At 43.5% G+C, this 22,089-nt stretch overlaps 2 protein-coding genes across 2 annotated transcripts in view; both read left to right on the top strand.

Moving 5' to 3' along the window:
- DOCK1 (dedicator of cytokinesis 1) overlaps positions 1–14,036 on the top strand; it is a 304,390-nt gene extending 290,354 nt beyond the window's left edge. Inside the window, exons 51-52 of the mRNA XM_009892748.1 lie at positions 3,284–3,429; positions 13,424–14,036. Of these exons, the coding sequence (XP_009891050.1) occupies positions 3,284–3,429; positions 13,424–13,519 (242 nt within the window). The 3' untranslated portion in view covers positions 13,520–14,036. The remainder of the gene's footprint in view (positions 1–3,283; positions 3,430–13,423) is intronic.
- Positions 14,037–14,118: 82 nt separating this feature from the next.
- NPS (neuropeptide S) overlaps positions 14,119–22,089 on the top strand; it is a 42,027-nt gene continuing 34,056 nt past the window's right edge. The window contains exons 1-3 of the mRNA XM_009892747.1: positions 14,119–14,267; positions 14,899–14,966; positions 19,186–19,347. Coding sequence (XP_009891049.1) covers positions 14,119–14,267; positions 14,899–14,966; positions 19,186–19,347 — 379 coding nt within the window. The remainder of the gene's footprint in view (positions 14,268–14,898; positions 14,967–19,185; positions 19,348–22,089) is intronic.

The raw sequence follows: 22,089 nt of genomic DNA, 5'->3' as shown, positions 1-22,089 counted from the left end.
AGGAATGTGTTTATTCTACAAATCTCCAGCAACGGGATTGTCTTCTAAAAGGCGTTGTGGCTTTGTGTTAATGATTTGAAATTGGTGGTTGCAAACATGTGGAAGAGGGATAAGCAAGTGCAAATCATTGCAGTGTTTCCTTCGCATGGTCAGACACCCGAAACAAGAATTTTGATAGCGGTGAACTCACTCTTTCATTTACAGCTTTGATAGCCAAAAACTACCAGTATGTTAAAAACTGGAAATACAGAGAAGTAGAGTATATGTACTCCTGCAAAAAAAAAAAATGTTCTTTGATTTGGATTATTTCTGCCTGTATACATTTTATTAAAATTTAACTTGAGCTCTCTTTTAAAAAAGTATCTGAAACTCTATCATGTATTTCAGAGAATATTTATGTCTTTATGCTGGAGATTTATGGGTATTATGAGAAATAGGTTCAGCTTATTGAAAAATCCATGGGACTTGTCCGTAATCGTCTGAGGAACTGTAGAGATAACATTTTTTAGGAATTCCAAGGATAAAGAAGTTCCTTCAGTGCACAAATTGGCTAAAAGCACTTAATGGGTTGCTAAGCAATACTGCTTGCTTGTTAGCTGGCAGTTTAGGAGAATGGAGTGTAAAATTTGGTCATTAGGTTAAGATGAAAAAAAGTCATCGAACTGATCTCTTGCCAGCTCAAAGATATTCTCAGTGGCACATGTCCAGTAAAGAATAAATATTCAGAGCACAGTGGTCCTATGAAACACCTTGAATAATGATAGCAAGCCAGAAATGATGAGTAACGATTTGTAGAGTGGCTGAGTTAGTGAGGTGTATTTCAGCTGAACTGAGCAGGGGAAAATTAATAGATCTGTAGCAAATAGATCTTCTTGAAGCACGACTGAAAAAAAATGGAGTTTGTGTTTGATACCTGTTTGTGCAGTAGGGTGGATGACTCTGATTTCATGAAACTGTGTGGGAGATTAGCTAATCAGGGCAAATAATTTTTTTCCACTGGAGAATGTTGTTGTTCTACTAAATAGTTTGCCAGACCAAATGCAAATATGTTGTTAATGTATATTATGAACTGTTCATGTGGATGGAAGTACTCTGTCCACATCTACAGGGATTAATTGCTGTCTTACCAAAGGATGAGGTTGTGAAGGTGTCACGTACTGTAGGAACGCAGCGGGGGCTGCAGAAAATGAGAGCTGTAACAGGAGCTGGGGAACGCAGGGGAAGGGACAGAAGCAGAGCAGGACACAGTCGCACGGACAGTTGGTGAGCATCCAGGTTGTTCAGAGTATTGCAGATGTTAAAGGAGAATCGCCTCCAGACATTGTTTCCTCTACAGCTTTGGTGAAAACGTTGCTCACCTGCCTTTCCATGGGTCGTCCAAAATGTCCACCTTGAAGGAACAAAGGGTTTGTGTAACTCCTAACACAATTTGTCTCACCATCTTCTTGGTAGCACCTACTGATCTATATGTAGTGACTTAGATGAAGTTTGTAGATACTGTAATATCATGTAAGGTACAAAGATCAAGCATTTGGGGCAGTTAAATTCTCTTTATCTTTGGGTAATAGTGTGTTATTCTACTCATTTTCAGTTTCCACCCAAGGAATGTATATAGGGAGACCTAAAAACATGGCAGGTTTACAGTAAATACCGAAAGAAGGTTTCCCTCTCTGAAGCAGGATTCAGGGTTCTGCTAAAGCTCCAGCTGTAGCTACAACTCTAAGGAAAATGCCATTTTCCAAATATCTCCCAGCATTATCCTAAACTGCATGGAAAAGGCAAACAAATACAAAGATAGATAGATAGATGGATGGATGGATGGACGGGTGGATGGATGGATGTGTCATTACAGATGTGTAGGATGTATGTCAAGGAGCTGTTTTGTGAGATTTATGGTCTCAAATGCCCATGATTTTCAGATGTGCACTGTGGCCGGGAAATTCATACAAAACGAACAGGGAATTTCATTGGCAGCATCAATATTTAGTTACAAATGCATAGTGTTGTTTTCCAGTTACATGTTTAATGACATGAGTTTAGCCGAAGTAGGTTCTGATGGGGATATTTAAAGGAAAGTATTATGATTTTGGGGGGAGGGGGAAAGGAGAAGTCCTGGAAAAAGAAGGATGAAAAACGGGAGCAGTGGAAAAAGCGATGAGAAATTCAGGTCCTGGAGGACAAACTACGCTTTTCAGTCTGATGAAGAAGGAAGCCACTGAAAGACTGAAGTCCCAGGATGGAAAATATTATTCTTCCTGACATAGCTGAAAGTTCAAGTGAAAGGATGGAGAGTAAAATTACAGTTTTCAGTGACAAATCAATACAGCCACCTTACAGTTAAATTGTGTTAGTGAGAGGCCATTTTAGAGAACAAGAAAAGGACATTTTTTGTAAGATACTGATAGGAACCTTGCAATAAAAATATCTGCATAAACAAGTCCTCCACTTGTTTCACAAATCACCCCAGTAAAATAAAAATAACCTTTTTTTCATTTGCTAAATGAAAACACTTCCCTAATTTATCAAAAATAAATTAAGTTTCTTATCTCATAGAGCTCACAGTGGGTTTTGCCTGTGTTAAAATGAGTGAATTGCCCTGAAATGCACCGTGGGTGGATTTCTACACCAAACCCTATGTATCACTCAGGCCTCAATAAACTTTATTGTCCCTCAGGCTATTCGCCTTTACAGCATGTACCTGCTAGGATTTATCTGCGAAGAAAAGGGAACTTTCTACCCAGCAAACAGTAATAATAAATGTTTTGTATTTTCTCTTGTGTGATTTTATTTACTCAACAACTAATGACTGCTCATTTATTACGGTTACCTGGAGTTTGAATTTTTTTTGAGAGAGATGTAGTTAATTATAAGCTTTCATTTGTGCATTTTATTAAGAAGGAGCTTTTATTTTGCTGGTGGAAAGTAAATAAAGCCTAGCTTGGTTATATTTTCTTACTGTATTTACCAAAACTTCTATTGTGTATTAACGTACGAGGTATAAATGCAGGATCGTTCAAGGATTTTGAGCATATCTGAAAAATTAGCCCAACGTGACTCCACAGTGCATACTTCCCGTTGATGCGGGGGTTGGTTCATTTGTTCTACTTTCCTTTAAAATCCCTCATTAGATGAGCTGCAGATAATTATAGAGGCAGTGAAGAGCAGACAAAGATACCGCATGTGCAGCATTATGGCAGGATCAACGCTGTCAGAACTGGCGCAGTCGGGATCTTTGGATTCGATTCGGTTATTGAAGGAGTTAACTCGGTGTTGATTTTTACAGATCTGGAGCTGAATGGTATGTCCAGCTCCGACATCCCCGATGTTCCTCCTCCTCTGCCTCTCAAAGGGAGCATGGCCGATTACGGGAACCTCATGGAAAGTCAAGACTTGATCAGCCCGGCGACCTCCCCCCCTGCCCATCAAAGGGTGAGTCCTCGAGAGGAGGAGCGTTTTCTGCAATTTTCTTTGCTTTTGTACCTTGAGCGGTCCACAGCGAGATGTAATCCTGCTCGTGGACGTGCCAGCAGATCCCGAGATCTCTGCAGTTGCAAACGAGCGTCCGGAGTATGAGGGAACGGCATCGCTGACGAGGACCAACCTGAAGGGAGGTTGGATTCATTCTGGTGGTGAAGACCAAGCTAAATGTTGTGAGCTGTGTTGGTAAGGGAGCTTAAACTGGCAGGATATAGTCTCAGCAGCAAATTAGATTTAACAGCCTTTCAATCCTGTCTCAGGAAAGGAAATAACATATGTTCTTGACATCTTTCCTTTCTGGAGCTGCGTTCTGCTGGCGTTCAATCGCCACTTGTATCCCCGAGGCAAGCACACGTGCCCCCTTTGAGGGAAGGAGCTCAGAAACACTCTTCATCATCAACAGGGTTTTCAGCTTTCTGATGAAGATACACTTTTTCAACTTTGTTTCCTGTATCCTGGAAGCTTTTGAAAATAATTTGGTCCTTTTCTTTAAAGCAGCACTTTTGAGAAGGACCATTTATTTCCTTTTTGAAGAAAAAAAAAAGAAAAAAAAAAAAAGATGTTTAAAGAGGTTTTCTTTTCTTTGACTTTGAAATGTATAACTTTGGCCAAGCTGTTATTTTGTGGAAAAATTCTCAGTGGTAATGATTCTTTTTTGTTTGCAGAGGTGTCTTCCAGGATTTCTGTGAAGTTCATCGTTCAAATGAAAATCTGTTGATTAATTTGCTTTTCAGTAAATTCCATGGTTAGAGAAAGCATTTCTAATCTCGGCAGAGAAAGAGTCAGGCAGGAATTTAGTTTTAACTCTGGGAATAATTTTGTTTAACACAGACTATCACAGTGCACAACAGTATACAATTCTGGCTTGTTACGTTGTTGAAATTGTAACTGTGGTGTTGCAGGAATTTAGTGTTTTCAGGCTAAATGGGGAAAAAAACAGATATAGAAGTAACTTCAGGAATGTGAGTACTGTTATTCAAAACACCGTGTTTTACCCATTATATGCATATATTGAAAAAGTCGATATTCCCATCATCTCTTCCGTAGTTCTTCCCCATGGCTGGATGCTTTTAGTAAATATTTTTGCTAAATTTTTTTGTGAGCCCTTTTCCTCTAATTTCCATCGAAGTATACTAACCTCTTACCTATTTCCCTGGCTCCTCTCTCAGGGGCCAGCACCTGACCTGAAAACAGACCTCTAAGTGGAAAATTGCAGAACGTACAGGAGGGCTGCCAGGAGTTTGGCGGAAGGAATCCGTCGCCTTGAAGAAACTTGAGAAATTCAAATTAGGTTTCAAATTTCATGAACTCCTTCCTGTATGAGCTCCAGAGTAGTAAATTCATTTTTGTATGATATACTGTAAGTTTTAGGTCATGGGAGTAGCTCAGGATCAGTAAAGTGAGTTCAATTTTTAGCTAAAAAGCGTTAAACGATGAGATGATAAAAACGTGCAGTGAGGAATTAAAATCCCTTTCCCCATTCCTCGTGAGGCTGTTTGAAGGGGTTTCCACGGAGCGGACAAACGCTGGATATTTACTGTCCCACTTGCAAATGCCACCGTGCTGCGATGGCGAGAGCCCAGACCTGAAGGTGACTCAGGTTCCAGCCTGGGTCTCGTTGCTGTTGACGATGTGACCTTGCGCAGCTCCTGTACCTGTCCTGAGCAGGGGTTCCACATCACTAAATGGAAGTCCATAAAAATAGTACCAATATGCTCCCTTGGTTTTTGGCAAAGTCTTATTCAGGTCTTCAGATTTTTTGCTCTTTACAGTCTTCATTGCTCAGACTCTTTTTTTTTTTTTTAATATATTTTGCAATTGTAGAAACGGGCCCCGTTGTTCAACATCGAGTGTTGAAGGAGCTCAAGATTTAAGCAGACCTTAGAAATTCAGTCAAATATAATCAAAAATTTTCTTCGGCATTGTATTTTTATAAACTTTCCAAGACAAGGGAATGTAGTTTCAAAGTCTGCAAAATGGCTCTAAAGCAGATTTGTCACACAGCCACCTGTATAAGTCTTAGAAAGAATTTTAGGAAAGGCTTCTAGTCGTACGGCAGTCACTCTGCGCATTGAGTTCATCATCCTTGTAGGAAGGAAGCTGTTAAAGAACATAAAGAAAATGAGTAGAGCTGGGCATGAAAGATCAGATGGGTAAATTCTTATTACTGCTGTGATTAAATCCCACTCCACAGTTTTTAATGCCTTGTGTTTCTCGGGTCAAAGAGCTACATAATTCATAACTTTATCATTCTCTGCCTAGTAAACTGATCATCTTTTAAATTACGCGTGCTTTGTACCAGTGAAGAAAAATCAGTAAAAAATATTATAGATAAGATTATCTTAGTGGCTTTCAAACTGGAAATATCTCCTTCTAGGAGAAATTACTCCATGGTTCACTCTGGTTGTCTTGCAGTTATGAAAACCAAAAAAAAAAAAGCGCTGTAATGAACTGAAAAGCACGCAGCGATAAATGCATCAAGAAATGCTTCAAACTGCAGGCAATAGTGTCATTTAGTGTCTGAGATGGTAATCTTAGATTATTTGGAGTCCACTATTAACTTGGTCTACCTTAAGTCTTTTATCCAAGTGATCATCTAATTATAATTGTCTGATTGTCCTCTTATTCCTTGTTAACTGCGCTACCTCTATACATATTTTCTTGCTCTGTATGATTTGTTTGGCTAAAAATGTTCTTAATATATGGGAACATAAGAAAAAAAAAAGAAGTCTACGACTCTTGCAAGGATTATTATTACATCAAGGGATTCCTTTGGGCACTTCTACATTCTTTATGGGTTCACCCATACCCTTGCATACAAATCAAGTGGCTGCCTAGTATTCACAGCGAGAAGGGAAACTCAAAGACAACAGACAAAGGAGCACTTAGATTTGTAATATCGGCTATAACGCTTAGGAAGCATCAGATAATGGTCTGGATGAGAAGATCTTGATCGGTCCAGTGTAGATGGAGAACTTGGCAAGGAGGGAGAGTGGTGCGTAATGCGAGGACCGGAACGGTCTCGTGTAGCTGACGGCGATGGCACTGATTTTGACTCTCGGGGATCCTGTTGCACGAGGAGTTATTCAGACTGGTTATTGGGATAGAATGGAAGCGCTTACACAGGAGGCAAAATGCAGGGGATTTTTCACGTGTTGCGATGTGTGTGCTGCAGTGCTGATGGTTGTCTCTTAGGTTAGCCACAGCCAGCCAAAAACGACCTTAAAGACTTCAGCAAATGTGCTGTACTTGGTGGCCCGACGCTTGCCACTGGCTGGGTTACTGCGGCAGCGGGAAGACAGTCGTTAGCGGCACTATCCCCGTGGAGATTTTTGGAAAAGGCGAAATTGGAAAAAGTGGATTATTAATCCGTTATATTGAATTGGAAAGTTGACTTTGTGGGCTGCATTTGCTCACAAATGGAAATAAACGTCTCCTCTTCTGACTGATGCTCCAAATTTTTAAAAAACGATCTCTCTGACCAAAGCCTTTCCGCGGTGCATAGAAGTATATAATGTGCCCCAAAATAAAAATCCGGGGTTTTATTTACCATCTCATTGTGATTTTTGCCTGCTGAAGGAGGGAAGCGTCGCAAGCCCTTCCTCCAGCGCCCAGTCTCTGCCGCCTCCCGCCTCGGCTGGACTGGGCTTTGGTGGGTTAAACGCTTGCCGAGCAAAGAGGTTCTAAATAGCTCACAGTCGCTTTTTAATAAGTCGCAAAATCAATGGACTGCCACTGCTTATTACAGGATTTTGAGTGAAAAATGTGTTCTTCTGCCGTCTGCCCGGAGATATAGAGCCCGTGATGCGTCCCTCAGCAGCGCCCTTGATTTTGTTTGGGAGAGGGCCGTGTCGCTGCCCTCAGCGCGGCGCGGGATGGAGCTGCGGGTTTCGCTCTGGCCGGTTGGTAACGCCTTTGTTTATCGCTCTCACAGGGCCCAGACCTTCCCTAAGAAATACAGTTTCGGTCTGGAGTCTAAACCTAATTCTGAGGGCATTGCTCGTAACTCTTGGGGTCTGTTTGTGTAGGGACCAGAGCAGAAAAAGCGTGTTTGTGAAAATCGAGTTAGCCAGGGCGCTCTGAAACACTAATAGCCTCCACATGCAGAAATGTGGTTCAACAGAGGGAAAATCGCATTAGCCATGCTTTAACACGGCTGGCATGCACCAGGAGCAAAACCCTCCCTGCATGAGGGGTACAAGACCTCCGCTGGGTCATAGAGTCATAGAATCATAGAACGGTTTAGGTTGGAAGGGACCTTGAAGACCATCTAGTTCCACCACTCTGCCCTGGGCAGGGACGCCTCCCACCAGCCCAGGTTGCTCCAAGCCCTGTCCCACCTGGCCTTGGTGAAGGATCCCTCAAAACGGGCAATATCGAATAGCTCCGAATTGGGATCTCAGGTTTTTTTGGTAGGACCCTGGCTGGGGCAGTGGTGGGACGATCCTTAGAGGATGGTCCCGCAGGTGTGATGGCAGTGGACGCAGGGGAGAGCTGGACCTTACAGCAACTTTCCAGTATCTGAAGGGCTGGGGAGGGACTTTTTACAAGGGCATGGAGTGATGGGACGAGGGGGAATGGCTTCCAACTGGAAGAGGGGTGATTTAGATTATATATCAGGAAGAAATTTTTCACTATGATGGTGCTGAGACACTGGAACAAATTGCCCCGAGAAGCTGTGGCTGCCCCATCCCTGGAGGTGTTCAAGGCCAGGTTGGACGGGGCTTGGAGCAACCTGGGCTGGTGGGAGGTGGCCCTGCCCCGGGCAGGGGATGACACTGGATGGTCTTCAAGGTCCCTTCCAACCTAAACCATTCTGTGATTCTCTGATTCCCGTTGCCCGAGGAGGGGTGCTCAGCACTCAGGGGTGGGCACACACAAAGGGCACCTCTGCAGAGGGACTCTGAAAATGAATTTCTCTTACCAAAGTGCACTCCAGCAAGGGCAGCTAGTGGCTGTGATACAAAGTCAAATGAAACTCGAATAGATGAAGTATGACAACAGAGCTTAAACAGTCATTTTCCATCGGTTACCTGCGGTATTTTCCACATAACTTTGCTCCCTGGGTCAAACAGCCAATTAGCTTAAACTGTCTATAATTTGATTCAAATTAGCGGAGTTGGGTTGATCTATCCGCTGGCGCATTATCGCTCTTTCAGAATGGGAGCGTTATTCCTCCAAGACCTCACATTATGTGTTATTTTTCATTGCGGATCTTTAATAAGTAAGTTGCGGCTTCTCAGGCGACCCGGCTTCGTGCTAAAAACAACAGTGTAAGCGAGAGGGCGCAATTCCGAGCGCTGTGTTTGGGAGCGTTTGCACACTCCTGTGTAGTTGCTAGCCTATATACATCTCGTTTCTGCTGCTTCTGACCTAATTAGAGCTGTTAATCCTTCAAACTAGAGTGTTTTTGATTGGATCTCCATAGCTTGGCGTATTGATGACCATTTAATTTCAAAGAAAAATAGTTGCGCAGAAGGAAATCTCGTACAGTGTCACAAGGACCATTTTTGGGAATCAAATTCTGTTTGTGGGTTTTTTTTTAATAGTATTTTCTGATTAAAAAAGACTTATCTGGTATCTTATTTTGTTTCTTTAAAAAAATGTATTTTTTCATCTTGTTTAATTGATTTTTATTGCATCCTGAATGTGTACAGTATAGTGTATTTTATATCTCTAAGAGAATGGAGACAAATGTTTTTAAGCCTCATTCTTTTCTGTATCAGGAAAAAACAAACAAATGGGAGCAATTTCATGTTTGAAGCAGAAGGAACAGATTGCTTCTGTGTTGCAGATGTGCCTTTTACATAAGGTTTCTGCTTCCCCTGAGGTACCCGTGAGTCAAGGATTCTGCCCAAAATAGGTCTGAATGTGAACCAGCAGTCTCTATCATTATGTCAGAAAGTAAAAACATGCTTCAAGATTCGGCAGGTTCACAATTAACCGCTGAAATACAAATGCGAATTCTGCAAAGCAGTTCTTAATGAAATGTAGAATCAAGGGAAACTCTATTTTGTATTTCAAAGTTTAAGGGGAAGCGTGGCAAAATGAACTTCATAAGCCTAATAATGATTTTCTGAGTACGATATTAAAGGGAGAGGGAAAGTGTGCTTGAATTTCTTCCCGTCCTGGAATAAAGGGAGTGCGTATTGGCCCCGGCAGCGGTGGCTCGATTTGGAGTTGCACCAGTTCCATATTGGCACGTTTTGTCGTGCTAATTTCTCAATAACGCTGCCCTGATGAGCATTACTTGTCCTTCTTAATATATTCATTGGTAGCTTATTATATAAATGAACATGTACTAAATTTATCCGACTTTCTAATGGAAATTGTAAATTCAATTATAATAATTATCTACCTATCTCTGTTATTTCTTTCTGCCTAATTTGCTTGCAGAATCTAAGCTCTGGTAGGTTTTGTGCTTGTTATTTATAGCATATATATTTAGCTTACTCTCATTGTATTCGCATTGTATCTGTTCTTCAGAAGCAGGTTTTCAGGGATAATTTGATTGTTCTCTGATCAATATGAAGGGCTCATTTGTTTGAGAAATGCCTTTGATCTAATTGGATTGAGAAATATTGCCAATATCTTGTTATTTAAATTCAAAATGGATTTTTACAAATAATACTATCCGCAGAGTTAGTTTTTTGTAGTGATAAATACGAGGTTAAAGATGTCATCCGAGAGCAAAGCACTGAGGAAATTTTTATGTTTTGTAATGTATTTTCAAGGGGCACCTGGATTATTTAGTTTTGAAATTAATGTTGTCTCCGTGAGGAGTTGTTGCGTGTTGTACGCTGATGTTCTGCAGACCCACCAGCATCTCCCAAAGTTTGCCCAGAGCTCCTGCCTGGATACGTGCCTGCAACCGGGCAGTTTTTCAAAGATCTCGAAATCTGCAGATCACAATTGAATGCGTGAGGCTACATGACATTGACAGTCCGGCTCTTAGTCAGATGCTTATTCGGGGATTCGGGAGCTAACTTCAAATCCAGGTTAAGAAAAGTTTTTCATAGAGTCGTAGAATGGTTTAGGTTGGAAGGGACCTTAAAGGTCATCGAGTTCCAACCCCCCTGCCCTGGGCAGGGGCACCTCCCGCCAGCCGGGCAGTTTTTCAAAGATCTCGAAATCTGCAGATCACAATTGAATGCGTGAGGCTACATGACATTGACAGTCCGGCTCTTAGTCAGATGCTTATTCGGGGATTCGGGAGCTAACTTCAAATCCAGGTTAAGAAAAGTTTTTCATAGAGTCGTAGAATGGTTTAGGTTGGAAGGGACCTTAAAGGTCATCGAGTTCCAACCCCCCTGCCCTGGGCAGGGGCACCTCCCGCCAGCCCAGGTTGCTCAAAGCCCCATTTGGTCAGGTAAAGGAACTATTTAATGGTTCTGACTGTAATAATTAGACAGATCAGCAGTGACATTTTATTTAAAAAAAAAAAAACACCAAAAAACCAAACCTAGCTTCAGTTTTGCATTTAGTAAAATAAAATCCTTATTTTATCTGCTTTTCCTACGAGTCTGTTGACTTGGTTTTCTGATGCGGGGATCATTGCATCCCACAGTAAGTCAGGAATAAATAGTGCGCAGTTTTGAGCCTGCGCTGGAAAATGAGTGCTGCTTCCCCAGCAGGGGCTGCTTGATGCGCGCGTTTCAAGCAGCACTGCCCTTTCGAGACTCAAACCTTTTATTAATTTGGTTATTTCTTCAAAAAGAGCTAGGATAAGCTTTAACCACCCTTTGAAGATGAAGGTCTTCGTTGTCAAATACGTTCGGTCCCGTCCTCATCGGTGAGCAGGAGGTTTCCCCTGGCAGAAGGGGATGCAGGTTTCCACCCCCGGGCTCCAGCGCCTTGCTTTGGGTCCAGAGTTTCTTATCCAGTAGCAGATGAAACCCGGTGGATCCCCGAGTTGGGTAACGAGGCGTTCTGTGGGCAGGGAGGGAGGTGGGAGCACAGGCAGCGCCACGGTGGCGGTGGGTTGGTTCTCTGGGTCGGCTCTTTGGGAGAGTGGCAAAATGGAGAGAGAAGTTCAGTTACCTTAAGGGGAGGGCGCTCGGTCGCCTTAAGGATAGTTTTTTCCTCCTACTCTGACGCAGCTCCGAGAACTGGCGGTCACTAGATTGCGGGAGAGTTAGGGGTTTCCTGGGCTGCATCTGCCGTGAGGAAAGGCTGAAATGTCCCGGCATCGCCCTGACACGCGCGTCTGTTGGGATGGCAGCTTTGGGTATCTTTTGAAAGGAACAGGCTTGTTTTGTACCCGCTCCCACACGGTTTATCAGTTGCTTGTATACTAGTTCCTTACTGTGATTGAGAAATCATCAGTTATTTTGTCCAAGGCATTAATAAAAATTGGAATACGAGTATCAAGGTTGCAGGTGCAGTACCTGCGAGGTAACGCTGATGTGTTTCAGATGTTTGAACTGGTCTTGTAGCAGGTGGTGAAGGAAATTTGGCAAAAGTGGGGTGTGCGTCATAGCGTTTTCGGTGTTAGCGCCTGGAGCCAGCAGTGCGGGGTGGGTCAGGTGGGATGGGAACGCTGGGACACCTCGAGTCGCGATGGAGAATCATAGAATGGTTTAGGTTGGAAAGGACCTTGAAGATCATCCAGTTCCACCCCCCCTGCCACGGGCAGGGACACCTCCCACCAGCCCAGGTTGCCCAAGGCCACCTCCAGCCTGGCCTTGAACACCTCCAGGGATGGGGCCTCAACAACCTCTCTGGGCAACCTGTTCCAGTGCCTCACCACCCTCAAAGTGAAAAACTTCTTCCGAATGTTTAATCTAAACCTGCCCTCTTCCAGTTTATAGCCATTCCCCCTCGTCCTATCACTACATGCCCCAGTAAAAAGTCCTTCCCCAGAAACATCGTTATGCATGGAGGAAAACGAAAGGCGGTGGTTGGCTGAGCGTGGGAACAATCTTAGGAAAAAAACAAACCCAAAGCAGCATTTTTGAGGTGTGACACCGCGTTACAGCCTCAGTGCCGCAATGGGGCAGCTAACAGCTGCACGGCCAAAATGTGGTAGAAGAACAAAGTGTGTGAGCAAATCAGCAATCTGTCTGGGGAAGGGGTGGAGCCGCCATCCCTGGAGGTACTGAAAAGATGGGTAGACGGGCTAGTGGTGGTTTCGACAGTGTTGGGTTAACGGTTGGACTCAATGATCTTAAAGGTCCCTTCCAACCTAGACGATTCCATCATTCTATGAAATTGCAGTGTTCTGAAGCTCTTTCTGCAACAGATTTTATCATATATATGATTGAACATTATGAAGAAAAAGTCTTAATTTCCATAATGACTTTTTTAATTTGTCCAATTAGCTGGTGAGTCTAACTGAGGGTGTTCTTGCTCTGTATTATGATATATGAAGTGATTTAAAATATGTGTATTTGAACAGTCTGGATCTCTGTTTTGAATATTTTAATTATAACTGAATGCATGGTAGTAAATTGCGAGTTACTTATCTCTTTAAATGGTTTCCCGTTTTTTTAATTATTTGTGTTCTAAATTTGAAAAATACAAAAATAATGGAAAAGCAATGAAGCTGTTGCTTCAACTTGGCTTTTAAGCTCTGTAGTGCATAGAAGCTGAGGGCAATCGATACAGAGCAAGAAATCAATATCCTATCATGATATAAAGTGGGGAATTATAAACTTCTCCAGCGCTTTCAAAAGATTTTTCCTGAAATACTGAGCTAACTAATCACGAGCCTTTGAGAGATTTGTTGGTTTTTTGTTTTTTTTTTCATTGTCAAAAGTAAAAGTTGTATTTTAAGCTAATGACAGGGAGCATTTGGTATTCGTAGGAGCAAATTCTGCGGAGCAGCTTTCAGGAGTCAGAGGGCTACAGACTCACCCGCCGTCTCGCGCAGTTGCGTATGAACGAGTGAGTGTTGCGGAAATCTATTCGCTGCTAACACGGTCTCTTCAAAATTGGTTTCTTCCAGCACCTGCCGCCTCCGCTGCCCAGCAAGACTCCCCCGCCTCCGCCTCCAAAGACAACTCGGAAGCAAACATCTGTTGACTCTGGGATTGTCCAGTGAAGAAGGAAGCGCTTTTTCCAAAGATAAAAGCTGTAACAATTCATTTACCTAAGTATTTTATGGTATATAATGTTTACCTCATTCAGGCGTGCAGTATCTAACATGTAGTGCAATGACTCTAACTCCGTAAGAAATCCATTTCTAGCTGTGTGTCGGAAACAACACTACGTCACCCCTCTTTCTGGGGGTTTTCCCTCCCCTAACTTGAAAGAAATCTGGATTTCTACTTGAGACCGGGAGGCGTTCATCAACTGACAGTACCCTCTCCCTAACCCTTCTCCCTGCTTCTCCGGAATAACTTCAGGCACATAGGTAGCTCTGGAGATTAAAATGAGAGTTGAATATTTTGTACCTAAAGCATTTAGGTAGGTATTGGAGTTTAAAATGAGCTGAGTATTTTGTGCCTAATCTCAGTGTATATAGGAATGGATGACGATATTCACATTGAATTTGGTGCACGTTGGAGTAGGCTTCACGGTAAGGAGAAGCTGCTGTAGGATTTCCCCAAATACCGGTTCTGCCCAGGGCTAAAAATCAATCGTGGGGTTTATTCGTGAAATGTGCCTCCCCTTTCATTGGTCTGCATTACAAATAAACGGATGGCTAACGGGCTTTGTAAAATCGGTCGCTGGTGGTCAGTGGTTTCCAGTTTCATTGAGTTGGCCCTTCTTCTGGGTGCTGCTCGGGCGGTGAAGCGATGGAGCCTTTTAGCTGCTGATGGGCACGAGCGTGGAGGAAAAGAAACAGCGTAGGTGGATAGGAGACCCCTGGTCGTTCCGACCCTGGCGGCTGAGTACGAGATCGGGAAGAGCTGCTTCTTTTCTTCTTTCATGTGTAATATTTCATGAGGATTAGGATGAACTGAATGGAATCACTTTGTCCTGGTGCCATCATTCTGTACAGCGTTTGTATATATGATGGTTTTTAGAATGTTTTAATTTTTATGGTGCCTGCTTTTCGTGTAATAATGAATTAATGTACCTGCGAAGAATGCCTTACGTATTTTTAATTTCCTAATTGCTGAAAGTGTAAAAAAAAAAAAAAAAAAAGCATTTTTTTTTCCAGATATTAGGCTCTGCGAAATACCGGACAATGATGGGGTGGGGTGTTGGGAGGGAGGAAGGAAACTAACGTTATACTCTAGCATTTTTTTATTGTCATCACTCTTTCTTTTTTTACTATCTACAGTCTTTTTACTCTTACAGTAGATTGTTTTTAAATATACCACTGACTCAAAAAAATAAAACATTATTTTAAAAACTTGTCTATGAAAATGAATACTTTTGCTTGGTGGTTTTGATCCTCATTGCCAAATTTCAGGAGCTGTTGCGCTCTATAGAGGGCTGCGTGTACACCTAACTTTCTTTTTTTCCGAACAGTTTTGAGGGAGCCCGTGATAAAACTGCCGTCTTTCATGGTACTGGTGTAGAACTGCTTGTTCCTGCACGTATGTAGTACTGAGATGAAACACACGTCAGCACTAGAGGCATCCATCTTTGGGTGCTGTCAATATTCATGATGATAACTTACTGATCTTTAAGTTATGAGTTATCTGTTGCTGAACACTTCAGAAAACTGGTGAGAACACTTCAGAGAACTGATGAGTTTTAGGTAATATTTCCTACCTGAAGTAGCTGCTACGTGGTGCGAGTAGCAGCGGAAGCATGACTTACACAGCAGTAAAACAAAAACGTTGTTACAAAGGCAGAAAGATTGGCCTTCTCATATTTAGGGGCTCAAATGGTCAATTATATATTCTCATTATTTTGCCTTAAACCATTGAGTTGCTTTGGATCAAGCGAACACACTTTTTCCTACCATGGGAGAGAACATCAGCTACCAGAGCGTCTCAGAATTTACTGTCTGATACTGTCCTGTGATTCCCTATTTGTTTTGTTATTAGTACATTCTCCGTTCAAGAGGAACAAACTGGGAAGGATTCTTAGCTACAGTCGATCAGATATTCTTTCCATCGACGATCAATAACGTATTACAACTTTAATTCTGTAAGTCTTTCATTTAATTGAAAATGGCTTTAGAGACTGCTCTTGTTACTGTGCGGGAGATGGCGCTGGGATGCTGGTGAGTTTTCCTCTTTTCTGTTCCATTTACTTTCTAAAGGGTAGGCAGAGGCTTTCACATGGGCCTTTAACTGGATGCTTGTAAATTGTATTTCTGATAATCTGTTTGTTTTCCCGCGTCCGTAGCAAATTCCTGTGCTCATGCAAGTGTTATAGTTTGGCCCTGCAAGACTCCTCAGACAAGAAGCGCGCTTTCAAATGGGTCCTGCAGTACAAACTCTAATCTTCTACGTGTATATTTTTTACAAATACGCAAGCAGAGACTGGGAATTGAAAATCGGCCTCTCAGATTCATTTTCAGACCCAAATTGTCACCGTTTTCACAATCTAACAGCTTCGAGGCTGTAACTCGTATAAAAACCAGCCAGAATGAATCATTACCCTCCTCAAAGTGTTGTAAAAACACTCTTCAGCAAATCCAGAAACTAATTCAGTTACAGTCTCTAAGCAGCGAACAACCCTGCGAAGGCTGTTACTTTTCCTGCGCTATGCTCTCTTCCTCTGTACTCGTCGGTGTGGTATCAGAGCATCCCCATACAATATGCATTTATTGTGACATCATTTGCAACAAAGCTGAGCCAATGGAGCAGAGCCTGGTATGAGACAATACAGCAAAAGAACGTTATTTAATTTTACCCAAAGTGGTATGGCTTACACTGACTCTGTCATGCTCACGTCCTCCCGCGGGTGGAGGCACGCGTGCCCAAGGAACGGGTCCGGGGTTGCTTGCGGTCACGTGGAGGACAAGAGGTGCCTGCTGTGAAGCCGGCGTCCCATCTCCTGCCTTACTCCGAGGTTGGTGAGCACGTGCTGGTTCGTTGGATGTGCCCGTGGTTCCCTTTGGGAGTCGGCGGTGACTGTGATCTCATGTCCCTTTAGTCTGTCCTACTTCTGTGGGAATTCATCAGGCAGCACGCGATGGTTTCAATGTCTGTTGTCTACCTGCCTGGTGAGGACGCTGTGCAGTTCTTGCTCCGCTCTTCATCTTCTCACCATCATCCCTTAATGGCCTCGGGCAGTCTTTTGCTTTCCCCACCTCAATGCCTTGAGTAGCTGCCATGTGGATATGTTGGGATTGGCGTGACCTGGTCCAGCTGCCGCCGCTTTCTCCTCCTGCAGCTCTCCTGATGCCTCCGCGCCCAAAGGTCCCCATTCAGACCTCCATTCCAATGGATATTTCTGCTCCAGGAGCACGCCAAAGGCAAGCAGCGTGCTGAAAGGTGACCTCTCCATGTTTGCTGTACTAGACCATGTCCAGGGCTTTAGCAGGATCCACAGGGGCCAAGTTTTCACCATTTAAGATAAATGCTGCTGCTCAGGGATTAACCTCCCCCCAAGTGCTGTCCTTTCACTCGGACTTGAGAGCAATACCACAAGGCTGCGCATCACAAATTTTCTTGAAAGAAGATTTTCAGAGGCGTCAAGCTTCAAAATAGTATGAAAAAACAGGTGTTTAATGGCCAGTGATTTTTGCTTCTTGAAAGTTAGCTTGAATTTACTTACTGAAAGTTAACTTGCAGTGCCAACATAAAAAGGAGAAGCCCTTAATACCATTTCTCTGAGTCTTAGCTTGGGAGCGAGAGGGTAATTTTCGCAGGTGCACACATCAATTCCCATCAGTCCCATGCAAAACCGCAAAAGGTTTGTTGGTCAAAGGTTGTTTGTTTTTTAATCAAATTTATTTTCAATGGGAAGCTCAATGCAAAGGTCAGTTCTTAAGCTGGTTTCTGTAATTGACATTTATGATTACTGAAATGTCTCTGATGGTATCACGAAATCTGAGTGTAAAAATGTTTTAAAATTCAGTTTTCACGTAGGTATTTTTCTTTACTATGGGTGTCTGCAATCTGTGACTTCATAGAGAAAAATGATAAAAAGTTCGCAGTGCGTATGTATATGTTTAAGATGTATGAATAAGAGTTCTGTGGGTCTGCATACATATGTGTGTGTGTACGTGCACACACATCTGAACACACATGTTTAAAATCTCTCACTTTATTGACTGGTTGAGGTGTCCACCTTCTTGCTTCACATTAGACATCTTTCCTATCGATTTTTATCACCTGTTTGAGGACCATTCTGTGCCAGACGCTCGAGGTGGTGTTGATGCCAGCTGGCCCATGGTGGATGTTCACGATTACCTATTTTTAGTAAAGGTCCATTGGATAAACTAGTCATTCCTTGTATACATATTTGACACAATCAGCTGAAGTTAGCAGAAAATATTTGTAAAGGTTGCAGCTGGTTTGATGTTTAAAAACATGTAGACCAGATTTAGACAGTACACGGTGTAACAGGAGTCATCCTCCTATTCTGATCCGGCAGTTACCATCCTGCACAGGGCTTTGGAATGTTTTTTTGGATGACGTTTTGAAGAAAAAAAGAATTTTATCCTCAAGGTGAATATAGAGGAAGGTAAGGCAGAAATTGTTTTTCCTGGACCTGTTATGTTACACGTGCATTTGCTGTGTTTCACAGAGATGTTGCTGTTCATTGTCTGTAACTGTCAGAAGTGCACCCCACCGGGAAACAGGCTGCTCTTTCCATTGCCGCTACCATTCAGCCCTTACTGGGAACACACGAAGCCTTGTACAGCTTCTCCCTGTCTCGTCTTCAAGTTCTTTGTGTTTTCGTAGAATGGTTTAGGTTGGAAGGGACCTGAAAGATCATCTCGTTTCAACCCCCTGCCCTGGGCAGGGACACCTCCCACCAGCCCAGGTTGCTCCAAGCCCCGTCCAACCTGGCCTTGACCACCTCCAGGGATGGGGCAGCCACAGCTTCTCGGGGCAACCTGCCCCAGGGGCTCACCACCCTCACAGTAAAGATTTTTTTCCTAATATCTAATCTAAATCTCCCCTCTTCAAGTTTAAAACCATTACCCCTCATCCCATCGCTCCCCTCCCTGATCCAGAGTCCCTCCCCAGCTCTCCTGTACCCCTTTAGGCACTGGAAGGGGCTCTGAGGTCTCCCCTTTTTCGCCTTCTCTTCTCCAGGCTGAACCCCCCCAACTCTCCCAGCCTGTCCTCCCAGCAGAGGGGCTCCAGCCCTCCCAGCATCTCCGGGGCCTCCTCTGGCCCCGCCCCCACAGCTCCGTGTCGGGATTCACAGGTTCTGCTCTTGGGACCCCCTCAGCTGGAGGCAGCACTGCAGGGAGGTCTCCCCAGAGCGGAGCAGCGGGGCAGAATCCCCCCTCGCCCCACTGGCCATGCTGCTGGGGATGCAGCCCGGGGTGCGGGGGGCTCGCTGGGCTGCCAGCGCACACTGCCGGCTCATGGTGAGCTTCTCATCCACCAACACCCCCAGGTCCTTCTCCTCAGGGCTGCTCTCCATCCGTTCTCTGCTGAGGTTGGATTTGTGCTGGGGATTGTGCTGACCCACGTGCAGGACCTTGCACTTGGCCTTGTGGAACTTCACATGGTCCACGTGGCCCCACCTTTCTTGCAATAAGAAATGTTTCTCTTGTTTTTTTCCTAAAGTAAGTGCAGGACGCCTTTCTGGTGGTTTGGTTACTATTAATGTGTCCTTTGAGATGCCGCATTGATCAATTGCCTGCGGTTTTGCTCAATGAATTTAAATTCCATGCAGGACGCTCAGGGTGCACGCATGGACTACAGCCGTGGAGACAGCCCCGGACTGGAGCAGCTCTCCCGGGAGGATGGGTGGTGATGGTGGACATCTTCATGCCGGCTCATAACCGAGTTGCCAGGGGCCGGGCGGGGGCTGCCTGCATCCCTCTGCACAAACTGGGTAAGGCATTTTTCAATTTGCTTTCACCTCACCTTGTGACAAAGCAATAAATCGTAGCACATGTAGAATACGCCAGTGAAAAAAGAAAAAAAAAAGACCAAGCGCTTGAGTGATGGTGAACGCTGAAATTCAGGGGTTTCCTTTATCGTCAGCTTTCGGCGTTAAGGCGGTAATGGGAAGCGTGAGGTCCAGCTGGTCTGACATTTCAATTTCCTCTCGTTCTCCCTTTGTACTTTTCATGGATCTAAACCGAATTTCAGGGTTGCAATTGCCGACTTCTTGGTGATGCAGAAACGTGTGGATCGGTATAAATACTTGGGTATTGTATGGGATCTAACCAGCTGTTCTGCAGTGAGGCTATTTATAGGATTTTTAATTTCTCTCGGTTTTGTCATATGTATTCTGCAGACATGAATAATTACTGTAAATTAGGTTTTTCCATCAAATGGCAGACTTAATTTTTTTTTTAATTTCCACTGTGTGTGGTATTGTGCTCTAGCACTTTGCTGCAAAGTTGCTGAATTAAATAACTCATTTCACATCTACCCAAGCTGGCTCTGGACCAGTGTGTGGAGGACACATGCTGACCCCTTTGTGAGACTGAGTGGGGACACTGACTCCCTTCCATCTCCTGTTGCTTTTAGCCAAACGGTTTCCATTCCCTTACGCCGTCTTGTGACAGCTGCACGTTGATGCATGGTTTTTCAGAACCCAGGTTAACCATCTCGGGTGCATTGCTACCCAAATTCCCTGTCTGCTCTCCCAAACTTGCAGAGATTTTATGGGTGGTGAAATGTTGCTGGTTTGGGTTGAATCCATATTGTTTTGGCCATCCACTCAGCTTTTCATTGCCCAGTTTGGCTCTGATGCTGTTGAACTTCTGTGTTTGCAGCCCAAACTCTCTTGCGGAGCTGGAGAACTAAATGGACGAATGTTGGCCATAGCACATTAATGCTACAGATGCAGTGATGAGACCACGCTTTCTTCGCTGACACCTTATGTTTAATTTGCATTATTTGCAAATTATTTTTATGAAGCTTCCTCCGAGTTGGAGCTCAAGGCAGATTTCCATAAGCTGCCCATATGAAAACCTTCTCCTGATATTTAGCCTCCTTGATAGACTCTCCCATTTCCATTTTTCAGATGTTTTTTCTCCTTTAAAGCACAAGAAACCCAAATGGTGTTTGAATCTTTTTGTTTGTCAAACGATTCCTAAAAAACGCCCCTGAAAAGGCTTTTTGGGGCAATATCTGCTTGGTCCCCAAAGGTGGTGTGTGTGCTGCCTTGCGCTTTGTCACAACAGAGGTGTCCTCCCAGTGAGCAATGCCCGGTTGCGTGCCCCCACGTTCTTTGGGTGACTCACCTCACATTGCATAAAAAAAGCTTGGAGCCTCTAATTGTCCTCATTATCACCAAGAACAAGCATCATCGGTCACTCACACATATCCAGACCAGGAGGTCTATCTGCTTCACAGATGCTTGAAAAGATGTTTGTTCTGCTGTTGTTGAAAGCCATGGCCTTCTGCCAGTTTGCATCAGAGGGGAATATATGGTGTCATCAACATTTGAGGGAGTCCTTCCCAAAGAGAAAGCGGGGACAAAAACAAATGTGACACTGTTTTCCTATAGATAAGGCGTTTTTTTGTGTGTGTGCTGCTGTTGTTGGCTGCTCTTCCAAGTTTTATATTTATTCTCTGGCCTTGTTTTCCTATGGCTGTGCTTACATTTCCTCAGCGCTCTAATCCCAATTTAAATCGAGTTTTCTTTCTCCATCATTCCTACGAGCAATGACGAATCACTGCACCGACAGTGGAGAACCCAGAAAATGAACTAAAAAAAACATCCCTACTAAAAAAAAAAATAATAATATATATAGCAGGATATTAAACAGCCTGTGGAAATGGATATGTACCCGCGCACCATTTTAGAGCAGTTTGACACACGTGCTGTGCTGAATCGCAAGCGACTCATGTAGAAGTGTAACAGTTTGAGAGGTAAAACAGCCCCACCGGTTCCAGTCTAGGCAAAACACTTCCTATATTAGCATAAATTATGCCGTTTAGAATGCTTATTAACATTTAACTTAACATTACGACTGTTGGTTTGGGAAGTGTGTTCTCGTAGCGAGAGAAGAAGCCATCGCGGAGTGCAGGAAGTTCACTTAAGCTGTAATTATTGCTTCGCTGGAAATTACATGTGTTTTCCTGCATTTTGATTGCAAGTGCTCAAAATCTGTCAGCGAAAAGACCCAAATAAATCAACTGTAAAGTCAAAAATTTCAAACGAAAAATGCCTTCTTTCAAAAGGTGAGGTGGTTACCTACTACTTCCCAGTGTTACGGGACGCCTGTCCTGAGATAATTTTAAAATCATGTTGAGATCCGGCTGTCAATAATGTCTCAGTCTACTGGGTATAAACTTCCTTCCATGAGCTTATTACCATGTACAGTTGGCAAATGTATTTGTTGTCGTTGTTCTTCTATGCAGCACGTTATTGTTAACTCATTCCTCAGGGGAAAATACTGGAAAAAGCTAGAAAGAGAAGATTTTATGTTTTTTTAAAGAGTTCAGTTTGTGTCTTTAATTACTGCCCTCACGGTCCGTACGGAGGTGAGCAGAGGTCTGTGGAAGGTTATACCATGCTTTTGTGCTGGATCGTCCTTCCGTGTCACGTGTGGCATCTGAAACGGGCACTGGGGAACATGAGTACATCTACAAAGACAATAACCTGCGGGAATTCTGC

This window comes from Charadrius vociferus, unplaced genomic scaffold (assembly GCF_000708025.1).
Source record: "Charadrius vociferus isolate BGI_N301 unplaced genomic scaffold, ASM70802v2 scaffold38, whole genome shotgun sequence".
Classification (NCBI taxonomy): domain Eukaryota; kingdom Metazoa; phylum Chordata; class Aves; order Charadriiformes; family Charadriidae; genus Charadrius; species Charadrius vociferus.
The sequence above is the reverse complement of the archived record's forward strand: the minus strand, read 5'-3'. Positions and strand labels throughout refer to the sequence as shown.